This window comes from Anolis carolinensis, chromosome 5 (assembly GCF_035594765.1).
Source record: "Anolis carolinensis isolate JA03-04 chromosome 5, rAnoCar3.1.pri, whole genome shotgun sequence".
Classification (NCBI taxonomy): domain Eukaryota; kingdom Metazoa; phylum Chordata; class Lepidosauria; order Squamata; family Dactyloidae; genus Anolis; species Anolis carolinensis.
In genome coordinates, this window is record NC_085845.1 from 50,140,788 (window position 1) to 50,154,415 (window position 13,628).

Consider the following 13,628-nt stretch of genomic DNA (forward strand, 5'->3'; position numbering starts at 1 on the left):
ACACGATAGAATCAGGAAGTGACAGTGCTCTCTGCTGTTCATAAGAGTCTTTTGACTCCCTGAAGATAAATGTACAAATTCAGTTTCAGAAAGGGAAAAACTAGAATACTGCTTGTAATGTTCGATACAAAGTTAAAAAGACAAAGTTTTAGCCTCTACCACTGATAACAATTTATTAGAAATATAATGATGGTTCATCACAGCTATTAATAGTAGTGATTATCTTGTATGACAAACCAAAGTGAGAGATAAACATGTTAGTAGACTTTAAAACAATTGTGTTCGATGAAATACTGTGGGCAGAAGGAGCGATTATACTTGTACTTGATTCATCCCAGTGTTTGCACTGTGGCCCAAAACATATATTAAGATTTCCTTTTCTGGCATACTAAGAAATCAAAGCCTGCAATTTAGGACAATTGGTCCTTGTATATGGGTCAGCATGATTGCATTCCAGTTCTATTGCTTTTGGAGACAATTTTCTAACCAAAGACAGTATTTTGTCTAACGATGTGGTATGGAACAGACATATGTATTCTCATGGAAACAAGTCTTATGGAAAGTCTGAACAGATGCAAGTGAGAGCCCATCAGACCTACTTTGTGGCAAGTGATAAAAATAAGGAAACACTTTGTCAATGCAATATCTTAGTAGTATTTATCAGGGCTGTTTGATGCTGCAAGTCTTACTAAGATCTAAGACCATATAGGTGAATTTCTGACATCAAGACTTGGATCCTGTCATTAGTGCTGCTTTCTGAAATATCATTTGGTTTTGTTAGAGGAGCTTCAGCTCTGTTAAGCCTATGGAAAAGAACAATGTACTTCATCAAATGCAGCCAGTTGTCTGCACCCTTCGTGGTTTTTTCCATTTATCTTGGAGGGCTGTCAGTCTCAGTCAACGAGATTGGAAATGTCCCACTGAAACTGGGAGTATTCAACAGCTTCTAAAGAAAGCTAGGCCAAACTCCAGTCTTCATTACCAAGGATGTTCAAACTCCCTCACTCTGAGCTGGAACTAGTTACCATGATCAATTTATCATGGGGAAAACTGTCTTGTTCATCTTTTGGGGTGTCTCCATGAGGGGAGCACAATTCTGTTTATATTCTTGGACACTTCAGCAATTTTTCTGCTATTAGTGCCTTTTGTCTGCCATGTCTAATACCCCAGCTATAGCCTTTGAAGTTACTAAGAGAGGTTTGTCTGACATGATTTTTGTGTTCTGTAACGCACAAACCCAGGCCCTTTTAAAAGCATTTCCTCTGGGCTTCTCACTTTTGAAATATATGTTCTTTATCTTGGGATTTCTGTGAGACTGTTTGTACTTGGATTTTTTTGGGTTTTTTAAAAATTGTATTAAGGTAATGATCTATTCTGTATTTAAACTGTTGTGGAGTATTTTTAATCATCCAAATCATTTTTTGTCATGCGGCCACATACTTGTTTTGAATCATGACAGGGAGTACAGCACAGAGCATGTGTGACATTGAAAGGAGGAATGGGGAGAGGGAGCATTTTGATACCTCCGCATAGTGGATAAATGTGGTTTCCCAGTTTTGCAAATAGTCCCTTCTTTCTATGAAAAGCATCAGATCTCCTTCACTTTGTTTTGAGGAAATAATTTGAGCTCCAGCTCATCTAAAGTTGGTTTTCTTTTGATTCCTGGCATGATGACTTCATAGGTGCCCTGAGGGAAAGGTGGTTTGTTGGCTCTTCAGATGTGAAGATAAGTTGATATCTTTTGCTCCCTACACAAATGAAAAAAAAATCTGTAGTGACATTGTACACAAGTAAGTCTGTAAGTCGTCAAGTGCTCCTGACAGGTGGTAGAACTACCTGTTATACCAGCCTAGTGTTATTTGCACAGATTGTGCTTAGTAAATGTAACCACCCATATCTGCACATTTGCAGATCTCTGCAAATGTGCAGCATCAAGCATGAAAGATTTTGAAATGGCTATATTCCACACATTTGGTGCAAATTTTCAAGTGAAGCTGTCTGTGGCAGTTCTGAAAGGTCCTGTTAGATTTGAAGAGAAAGGTCACTCAATATACATGTGCTGCTGCTGCTGCATGTACTGGTGATTTCCCCTGCCAAAAGCCATCAAAATGTTACTTCAAAGTGGAATGTTACATTAAAGTGCATTAAAAGAGTTTTTAAATGCACACATATATATCTCTTTATTAAGAAGACACTACAAACATGTTCTCCAAGCCTCTCATTACCCCAGAAAAGTAATGATATTACCAGTTTTTAATCTTACTTCACCAAAACCAACAACTGGTGTGCTGTTACCCTTAAAACATAGGAGGTTGTAGGTAGTAATGTTTCTTACAGTGGTGGGATTCAAACTTTGCTGTAAGACATCCAATCACTGAAAAGGAAATGAATCAAAATGTACTTATTTTTGTGCCACATTCAGGCAAAAGTCCAGAAATTCTTCTGTCCGATCTTTGAATATAGATTTCTCTATGTAATCTCTTATTTGATGTTTGCCCATCCTTAATCATGAAACACGAATTTCTGATTGAGATTTAAAGAAACTGCTTCCCTAACCTCCACGAATATAAGAAAGATAAAAAAAGTTCTACTTTCATGTAAGAACAGTTGCATCTTATGATGTGTATGGGTTTTGAATTGTTTTAACATTTGTTTATTGAAACTCACTGGTATATAAAAAAATGAAGAGGCAAATACATGAAACACGTGCAGACTCATACCCATTATGCAAAACCATCTTTTAACATTATATCTGACACAGTTCAGAAAGAACACAAAAGTGGATGAACACCTGAGGGGACAGGAAGCAGCAATCTGAGTGTACAGATGACCACACAGGCAAATTGTTTCCATCTACTGAAGTCACAATAGCGACTGGAATCTCTAGCCATATTAAATTGCTCCCATGGAATTTGTTGCTTTCGCAACTCATTCCTATGACTAATCACAGAAACATAAAATAGAATGTAATGCCATTCATGTTCCAGCTTGTATGCAGTATGGATATTAAGAATATGCAGGTGGGATGCTGTATATGTCACAGAATGATAGTAGAGGAAATTTTAATCAATTGCCTTTTCCTACCACAGCTCTTCTGTGGGTCTTGAACCCAGCTCTCAGGGAATTTCTCAACTGGGACAATGTTTTAGCACTTTGAAAAGCTAAAAGAAGGAATAGACCTGTCCTGCCACGAGGAGGCAAAACATTACCTGCTGCCCTGTCTCTTTAAGGTTCCAAAGGGGCGGAGCTTAGCCTTGGCTCCTGCCAGCCTGAAATGGCAGTTATTTTTTGTCAGTTAGAATTTGTCAGTTGGTGAGGCACTGGAAGGAAGTGTAGGAAGTAGGGCGGAGCTTAGCCTTGGCTCCTGCCAGCCTGAAATGGCAGTTATTTTTTGTCAGTTAGAATTTGTAAGTTGGTGAGGCACTGGAAGGAAGTGTAGGAAGTAAAAGGATCACAGAAATTCACGTCACGTTGGAACTGTATTCAAATTAGATTAAAAAGCCACAGACTACAGCAATAGAGAAAGCCATGTCAACAACACTGCATTGACGTCATCTCAAAGATACAAAGAATCCAGTCATAACAAGACTTTATACTCTGTGGCAATATCTATCCAGAACTGCATAGACTCAAAGGTTTCTTTCCTCACAAGAGACTTCATAGTGGCAACAAGAGGAAAAGAGATCAATTTTGTCTATTAATAAAATATTTTGTTTCACAACTACAGTCTCCAATCTGTCCTTCGTGCTATGAGTCCTTCCAGTTCATTTAAGTTAAGCATGGAGGCAGAACAAGACCTATTGTGACTATAACACTGATTAGAGCTCATTGTGTTTTTTACCCTGTCACCATGGTCTGACTTCATATGTTTAAATGCTCCTCCATAGTTTTTCCTTGCGTGTAGAAAACTAGCTATTAGAGAAGAGTGGTCTATCTAGTTTACTCTCTGGCATACTAGTTTTCTCATTACAGACATGTTTCATGGAGGAACATTTCTCATGAACGAACATTTCCACATACCATTTAGACACAGACTTACTACTTAATTGAGCATGTGCTTTCAAATTTTTCCATTGACTTATGGTTACACCATCCATTTCATAGAGTTTTCTTATGCAACCAATACTCAGGGGTGGTTTTGCCAGTTCCTTCCTCTGAAATATAGCCTAAAACTGTGTTGTTGAAGGCTTTCATGGCCAGAATCCTTGGGTTGTGAGTTTTTCGGCCTGTATGGTCATGTTCCACAGCAAACAATCAAATGCTAGTTTATTTATTTATTTATTTGCAGTATTTATATTCCGCCCTTCTCACCCCGAAGGGGACTCAGGGCGGATCACATTGCACATATAAGGCAAACATTCAATGCCATAACATAGAACAGAGACAGACACAGGCACGGGCAGGCCTCGAACTCATGACCTCTTAGTCAGAGTGATTTGTTGCAGCTGGCTGCTAACCATCCTGCACCACAGCCCGGCCTGTTAACACCTCCCAAACAAAGGATGCCTCCAGGCACCAACAGCCAACAAATACCTTCACTGATTGACTTTGCAACTGCAAGGCTACTGAATGCTAATCAAGATCGCTAATTGCAACATTCTCACTTGCTTCAAACGGACAAGGGTTCTTTCTTCCACCCTGGACATTCCACAGATAAATACACACTCCACGTGCCTAATTTTCAATAGACCTCTGAAAAAATCTCTGAGGATGCTTTCCAGGGATGCAGGCGAAACATCGGGAGAGAATGCTATACAGCCCGAAAAACTCACAACCCATAGCCTACAATTCCTCTGTATATTGACAGTTTCCCATCCAAGTCCTAACCAGGGCTGGCCCTGCTTAGCTTAATCTTTGTAATTCTTGAAATACTTGGTGATAACTAGATTAATGATACAAAAGTTGGGGGCCATTGCAGGAAGCTGAGAATGGTAGGAGTTTTTGTTTGTTTTTTGTTAATGTGAAAGAAGAGTAAATGTTCAGAAAGAATAGTGGAGAAATGTCCTTAGATAAAATTGATAACTAGTTTTATAGAAATATAAAAACATCCTGCAAAATTGCCTGAAAATAATTTCCCTGGTTTCTAGATTGCAAAACTTTTTCCATAACTATATTTTATTGCAGATAGTGCAGCGCAAGATGGTTTATTGTTTTGCAATGTCCTCTTTTTGCATCCTGAAAGGATGGCAAGGAATGATCATACTTTTAGTTTTCCTGCTTAATCTGCTAAATTTATACTCCGATGTATAATTTCTGAAAGATAGTTGTTTTAAAGTGTTAAATACTGAAAACAATGACACTTATAAATGATTCTTCATCCCAAATAACCTACATATATGTGATCTTAACAACATTTTACACATTTTCTTAGGTTTTGGATAGCTGCCATAAATTCAACAGATCATGTCTACTTTAAAACCCAAGTAATCTTCTCATGACAAGAATTTTTTAAAATACAAAATCCTAGAATACTCAAAAGTACATGTCAAAATGTCCTTAGATATAGTCTGTTCCATAGGCTTGGAGAATTAGTTTTTAGATATAATTTTAGCATGTAATTCACAAATTGAGCAACCATTGTTTTTGTTTGGTTGTAAATGTGCCTTTTATCTCCAGCTGAAGCCTGCAAACCTAATAGATTTCCCTGTGAGGAATAAGTTTTACCGAGCATGTCCTCTGTTTGCCCTCTGTTATTTACATGGAGAAAAAGCACATACTTCAATATTATTCTTATATTCACACCCTTAACCTGTATTGTTGTGTGGCATGGTCTTAGTAGGCGTATTATCTGCTTTTTCTGAGCATATAATTTGTTTACTGTATCTGAAGAGGAAAAATAGGAGAGTACAAACCAATAAAGGCATTAGAAACCGAAAGCTTTAGATTTATACAACATTTAGATTTCAAAAAGGAAGCAAATAGGGTGCAGAAGTGCAATAGCAACTTAAATCGATACAGTTTTAGAATGTAGTATACCTCAGTAAAATTGATTTATTTTATATTTGTCTTATTTACTAATAATATGTTTAATCTTTTATCACCACTGACCTAGTATTTTGTGGATGCGTTAATTCTTTGGCTGGCTATATGTTGACCCTGTTAAACCTGTGTGCATTTTTGAGCTTTATGTATGTGCTTTCTTCTACTTTTTATTAGTTGCTCATTGGTATGTAAGAGTGTTTAGGCTATCATTAAATATATAGTGCACTATAAGCAAACATACACATCTAATTCACAATACACCAATTTAAAATACTGTTCAGTCAGGAAGACAAAGTAATGTTGCCTAGGTTTGCTGTCTGAGTACTGTAATCAGATGTTCCAATTACTTTTAAGTGTGTCCATCCCACGTAGTTCACACAAGCATACTTTCCCAGCCTTTGGTTAGAAACACTCAGAAGACCAGAAATAGTTAAAACACACACACACACAGAGGAAGTGTTTGTGGACTGTGGACTAATGGTTGCCCTATAGCATTTTTTATCATTTTCAAAACTGCTTTTATTTTACTGTGTGCTGCAAGGTTTATACCATTCAATTTAGCTTCTCCAGGGGCTCATTGAATAAAGTATGTGTTTGCCTTGTGGCCAAAACTGTTGTCAAGACTCAGGATGGATGTAAGAATTGATTTAGCATACTTTCAGAGAGATACCTGTGTTCATTTGCTGCTGCAGCAACAAAAACAGTGTTGCTGAACCTCTAAAGATTTAAAATGTAGAACACAAGTTTCACCTGGTTCATCATACATATAGGAATGGAAGGAAAGAACAAAACAAAATTTTAAATAGATATTTTCACTTTATTGAATTATTCCTACAGTAGAAATCATTTTATATAGGTATTGCATTGTCTTACTTGTGTTTAGCATAGACATATGTAAATCCATACGAATACAGGGAATGGTAAAAAATGATGGAAGACATATCTTGATACTCTTGAACATGCCTCTTATTTCTCACATTCATACTTTTTGCCATTTTTTTCTGATTTTTCCCCAGTACATATTTTTGGCAGCAAGGGAATCCAAAAGATGGTTGACAGATTTCACCTTCAGAAAAAAACGTGCTTGCTTAACCATATTTCACTTTAAATCTTGAATAGAGTGCTTGCTTGGAAATTACTTCAAACAGTATACAGCGTTGGTTAATGGCTGAAAGTTTCATTCACATTTATCTTTTTCAATTGGGCCTGTGTTCTTGGAGGGAAAAGCTGGATTGTCAAGTCATATCCTCCACTGGTGACCTCTTGGCTCCTGTGATTCACAAGACAGGCTCTCAAATCCCTACTTTTAAAGTTTTATGTTTCAATTGTAGAATGCTTACAAAGGATGTTATGGCCTTGCTATGATTTAATACCTAGTGTTAATGAATTCTCAATGTGAGCTTTTTAACTACATGTTCAGTGTCTGAAATAATTTTATAAAGCTTACATCTGGCACCTGAGTTTAAAACCTAAGTTCCATAAAGCCCAAATCCAAGTAAATATTCTCATAGTTGCAGCATTAAAATGACCTGTGACTTCCTGCTTTTTTTAATTACATTTTTTCTTAGACTTCCCTGATGAAAACTTACATTTGTTTGAATGCTAAGTCACCCATTGATGTGATAATTAGTAAAGATACAATGTTTATAAAAAAAACACTGCATGTTTTTCATGGACAGACTGCTCACAGACTATGTCTATATCATAGTGTTGATATTCCTGATTTTTCTTCATATCTTATAAATCCAATGTTATTGTGATAATAGATATTCTTTCAGCTGTGGAACTAAGCCATAGTTCATTTCAGGACTAATCAGGTGGTGTATTTTATTTACATGATAGCGCTTAGGTCTAGACTTTTTGAGTGCTTTAATAAGGTGATGCACCGGGATGTGTTTCACAGAGAACTTGTTTAGCCTTGCAACAGGAGGATAGAAGAATAACCTGAGTTATTTGGAGGAAAGATGGCATGCATATTTCAGCAATGAAAGCTAAAGAATGAAGTTTCAAGCATTGTACTTACTTGGCTTTTAGAATTTTGACTGAGTATCTGATTTTCCAGTTTTGCTAAGGTAGATTAAAATAATGACAGAGGAAGCTTTCTCCTTTGTTATTGGCTAATTGTACAGCTATATATTAATAATAATTTGTTAGACAATCGTGGCTCAAAACTTATTGGGATGTATGTGATGCATTGCGCCACTCATTATTCACAACATTCATTTTATTTACCTCCTTCAATAGTCTATTCAAGAAGCACTAAAATCTGCATATACTAAATTCTTTAGGATGCCTTTGATTTAAATTTATTTTTGTCTCATCTTCATCCAGGAAAGTTAGTATGGAAAGATGACTGAGTTGCTTTTCAGCAATAGCACTTTTAACACTTCAATATTTTTTCCTAACTCTTTCCTGAAGAATGCCCAGTGACCATCACAAATTTATCTGTAATTAATTGAAAAGCACACTCTGTGATGTCAATTTTAAAACTATTTAATACATATCTATAGAGCATTTGCCTAAGTCCTAATTGCAGTAATTTGTCAGAAACTATTAAGCCATCTCTCAACTGTAGCTCCTGTTTCTAATTCTATTTCTTCAATTATAAGCCGCCATACATTGTAAGATGTGCACTAACTTCAGTACTATCACCGTCAACAAAAATACGTGAGATACACCTGCAATTCTAAGACACAGCTCATTTTTAGAGATGTTTATGTAGGAGAAAAAAGTGTATCTTAGACTGGAATAAATACAGTAATGACCTAAGCATGGTTCAGATTTCAGATTTGAATTTCAGCATGATAGAATCCTTAGGTCATCAGCCTGTTCTTTGTGCATTACAGTGAACATCCTCTTACTTTTTTATTATTTGCAGTCAAGTTGACTCCAAGAGTCCTGCACAGCAACTGCTGTGTTCAAGCAAACCCAGGATCATGGCTACCTTCTTTGTGCTCTTCCTCTTTTTGTATTACCTTTTACTTTGTCAAGTATGACAATGTTTTCCAATGAGTCCTGCCCTGTCCTGATATGTCCAAAGTACAACTGCCTCAGTTTAGTCACATTCACATTTAGTGAGAGTATTTTTCTTTATCTTTTAATTATCTCAGCTTTGCTTTTCTGGAATTGAGATTCTTCATTTGGAGTAGTATTGGTCATAATGCATCATACAAGAGTACAGCTTGTAAATTAATCTTTGGTTCTTAGCTTCAGTATTGTTTCATGCATCTTTTTCTTTAACATTTGCTGTCCTTGTCCGCAGGTCAAAGTATTGCACAATCAGCTTGTTCTGTTCCACAATGCCATTGCAGCATACTTTGCAGGAAACCAGAAACAGCTTGAACAGACACTTAAACAATTCCATATCAAATTGAAAACGCCTGGAGTAGATGCTCCATCCTGGCTGGAAGATCAGTAAGAGAACCGAGCACAAAGATCTCTCCGTCAACTGAGGATCGTGTGTGGCTAATGAGAATCAAGGAACTTACAAGGACTGTTTGTAGTGATATTTGCACAAGCAGCTTTAATTTCTCCCCCCTTGATAATGAATACTGTAGTAATTTGGGAAGGTGGGTGGATATAACCAAATGTAATTTGTCATTTTAGTAACAACGTTTTGTATTTGAGTGAGGGTGGACGGTTTTCTGTCTTAGGGAAATATAGATTTGCACTGACAAATATGTTTGTGATCTCTGGTAATTGTGGTGACTAGGTGAGATTTTTTTCCAAAGGGAGATGCCTGTGATTTGTATCAACATCTGAAATTTTATATAAATGTATTAAACATCTCTAAAGAATCTTTTTTCATGTAATTGTATTTAAAGAACAAATATTTTAGAGTAATAATACAGGGCTTTCAAACAAACCCACAAAATCAGTGCCTGGCTGATATGTGGAATGGTAACAAATATATTTGGTTTTTTTTAAAGTTGGCCTTTTCCATTATATGTTCACAAACACTAAATTTTGAAATATTATCTTGGTCTGAAGCTTTTAAGAAAAAAATTAACAATGTAAAGATAATTTGCTCAGATAGCAGAACTTTGCCCTACTGATTTAATTCTTAACTTTCTATTTTTAAAAGCACACCTTTACTTGCCTTAAATTCAAAAGTGCCTTTTACAATACTTTCTACATGGTGTACATAATCTATCAGAAGCCCCATTTGGGTTGATCTCTTTATAAAGAGATAGACTAAGGCAGTCTGGACTATGTTTGCTTCTGTTTGAACTCTAGACAATGTCCTCTGACTGTAGTGGATTCTGTTTTTTAATCAGTACTTACTTGATGTACTTTTCCTCCTTTATTATAGCCTTTTAAAAACTCACTGTTCTTGAGCATCCTTTTTGCACATTTTCCACTGCTTTTTTGTGTTTATATAAATGAAGTACCTAAAGTAACTTATCACAGCTTATATGGATTGTATAATTATGTATGATATGTTGAAATGGATTTTGTTGCTTCTTAAAATGGTCATGTTTTAGTCTTAATGTAAAATATTTGTCAAGGACATCTTTAACCATTCCTCATTATATCCTTGTCTGAGTCCCAAATTATTTTTGTGCTGTCTTGCAGTAACTTTGTTACCATTCCTTAAAATGTTTATCCATTGTTAACTTTGTATTCATAGTAAAGGTGTTTGCTGCTGCAACCTGTTTACTTTATTTCATCAGATTTATGAATTAAAATCACCACCAGCTATGATTTTTACAGATAGCAAAGGGATTGCTATTATTTATTCATTTATATCTTGCCTTTCCCCCTAAATTGGAACTCAATATATTTTACAGAACACTTAAACAAATGCATTTATCTTTAAACCAGCCAAAACCTTTTGTCACCTGCTGCTTTCCTGATTAAAACCAACTTACTTTCTTTTCCAAACAAATGCCCACAAGGAAGTGAGTACATCAGAAATGAAATCTGTCTCTCTCCTTTGTTCACTTGTTCCCAAAAGTCAGATTACTGGTTCTGTCCTTGGACCCTGTGTAGCCTTGTCAGGAACTAAGCAGTGGGGTAAAGGCATTACATAAGCATGCTAGGTCAATGTCAGAAGCAAAACTTTAAATCAGTGGTTCTCAACCTGTGGATTCCAAGGTATTTTGGCCTGCAACTCCCAGAAAACCTCTCTAGTTTACCAGCTATTAATATTTCTGGGAGTTGAAGGCCAAAACATTTAGGGACCCACAGGTTGAGAACCACTGCTTTAAATGATCATAGTATGGTGTCTCCTTTTGTGATTTTAAAGCTTGCCAACTGACCTTCAATCCTCATTGGTTTTGTACTAGCTGATGAGAAGCCTGATCTAAATTTACTGCTTTCTTTTTTTACCACCAATTTTTTTTGTTACACGATCATTACAATATATTGTTGCTTGGAAAATCCTTTTTCTTCCCAGCATTAAAAAAGAAAGAGAAAATTATGCTTGGCAGGGAAGAAGGCAGTAGAAAAAGACTGTATTACAGGTGGATAAATTCAGTCAAAAAAACTACCGTTCTGGGCTTGCAGCTCCTCAACAGGACTGTAGAAAGCAGTGTGACTTGGAGGTGTCTCATCCATAGGTTGTCATTAGTTGACATCTACTTTAATCTGACCAGCATTGCGTAGAAATGAAAGAAACCAAATTCCTTTCAGTGGATGTTTTGAACATTTAGGAAAGAAGTCACTGGACCACCAGAAACTTCTCCCTTACTCACAGCTTCATAGGCCACATGCATTAAGATTGCACGAGCAACTCACATCTCAGGAGGATTTAGGGAATGGAATTTGTCTTAACTCATCAGTGATTCCCTCCCCGACCACTCCTTTTATCAGCATCTCGTGCCACCCAGCCCTTTCCCTTACTGTGTTCTCTTCCTTAACTTTCACCCGTATCCTTAACATCTTCTAGTATCCTCCTGCCTTCATTTACTGTGACATGAATAATATGCAGTGATCTCTAGCTAGTCCACTTTCTCGTTTTCTTTCAACATACCTTTTCTTCATTTTTTGGTATCCACAACTGCTTCTTGTACCTTTAGAAGGAAGGTGTGATTAAAACTGTCAACTGTGGTTTATATGAAACAAGGTAACTTGTAACTGTGCTGTATATATCTCATTACAGTGTTCCCTCACTACTTTGCGGTTCACTTTTCACTCGCTGTTTCACAGTTTTTTCCTGAACGGTGGTGCCTGCCGCCAGTTTCCTTTTTGTGCATGCGCCCTCCCACTCATCGGCATTCAGCTGGGCCACTGGGTGCCGACGAGAGGGAGGCGCATGCGCAAAAGGGAAACTGGCAGACGCCGGAGAGGAGGGCGCCAAGAAGCACAGGAAGAAGGCTTGCAAAGGGGACAAAGGCCACCTAAGTACTAATATAATGTGTAAATATTACATATAGTGTCCCTACTTTGCAGATTTTCACTTATTTTGGGTGGTCCTGGAACGTAACCCCCGCAGTAAGTGAGGATACACTGTAATTTATCCTTGTGTAAACTAATCAAATGTATGTAGATTGTTTATAATTTCAGTTTCAGGCAATGGCCCACACTTGTTAAGTCTGCCAGATTTTGTAGGAATGGAAGAGGTCCAATTTGCCAATAAAGGAAATTGAGGTCATTTTTTTCCCGCCTCTTTCTTAAGGATAAATGGAGTAAGACAGGACATTTCCACTCATTGGACTCTTTTGGTCCAATATATTTTTGTGTGACCCCAGGTATATAAGTATATAAAATAGATATAAAAATCAAACATATGCTGATAACAATGCAGCATTTGTAAGGCTTGCTAAACAGGCTGACTTTCCTTTTTATTATGTACAGTTGCAGCAGAATCCACCATAAACACTGCACATCAGATTTGTGTAAATACCTCAAACAGCTACTAGGTGATGCTCAGAAAACTACGGTTACCAAATTGTTCAGGACCCCAACATTGAGCTAAGGGGACTCCATTTGGGGTCAGAATCCACAGTTTCAGAAGCAGTGGAATAAGCAACCCTAGCATGACAACATTATGTACCATCACTTTTCTGGTGCAAGCTTCCTAATTCTGTTAAAGTATTCTTGGGAAAGCAGTTTTAATCAACTGAATTTCTGTAAGCAATTAGTTGTAGGAATAATGTATTGTCAAAGGCTTTCATGGCCGGAATCACTGTATGGTCATATTCCAGTAGCATTCTCTCCTAACGCTTTGCCTGCATCTAGGCAACAAAGGCCAGATTACCTCAATACAGATACCTTCACTGATTGACTTTGCAAACTTCATGGCTACTCATGATAATTCAAACTTACTAATTACAGCATTAGACAAGGGTTCTTCCTCCCACAGAACCTCTGAAGATGCCAGCCACAGATGCAGGCAAAACATTAGGAGACTGGAACATGCTACTGGAACATGGCCATACAGACCGAAAAAAATCATAGCAAACCAGTTGTAGGGATAGGTTTTTATTATTAGATCAAAGAGGAGGAAGAAGATCTAACCCAACTTGAGATGGACAATAAAACACTACTGCAAAATATTCTCTACTTTGATGTATAAAATGACTAAGGCTTTTACACTAGCCATATAGTAAAACAAGTATCTTGAGAAAGGGCGGAGAGAAAAGGCTTTTTATAGGGTTGAACTGACAGAAACATTTTTACTCTGTACAGAACATGATTAAATA

At 36.9% G+C, this 13,628-nt stretch overlaps 1 protein-coding gene across 5 annotated transcripts in view; it reads left to right on the top strand.

Moving 5' to 3' along the window:
• Nucleotides 1–12,577, top strand: part of arfip1 (ADP ribosylation factor interacting protein 1) — a 61,861-nt gene extending 49,284 nt beyond the window's left edge. For all 5 annotated transcript variants that reach the window (XM_003221744.4, XM_008111970.3, XM_003221745.4 and 2 more), the window contains one exon: nt 9,245–12,577. In XM_003221744.4, the coding sequence (XP_003221792.1) occupies nt 9,245–9,400 (156 nt within the window). In that variant the 3' untranslated portion in view covers nt 9,401–12,577. The remainder of the gene's footprint in view (nt 1–9,244) is intronic.
• Nucleotides 12,578–13,628: the final 1,051 nt, after the last annotated feature.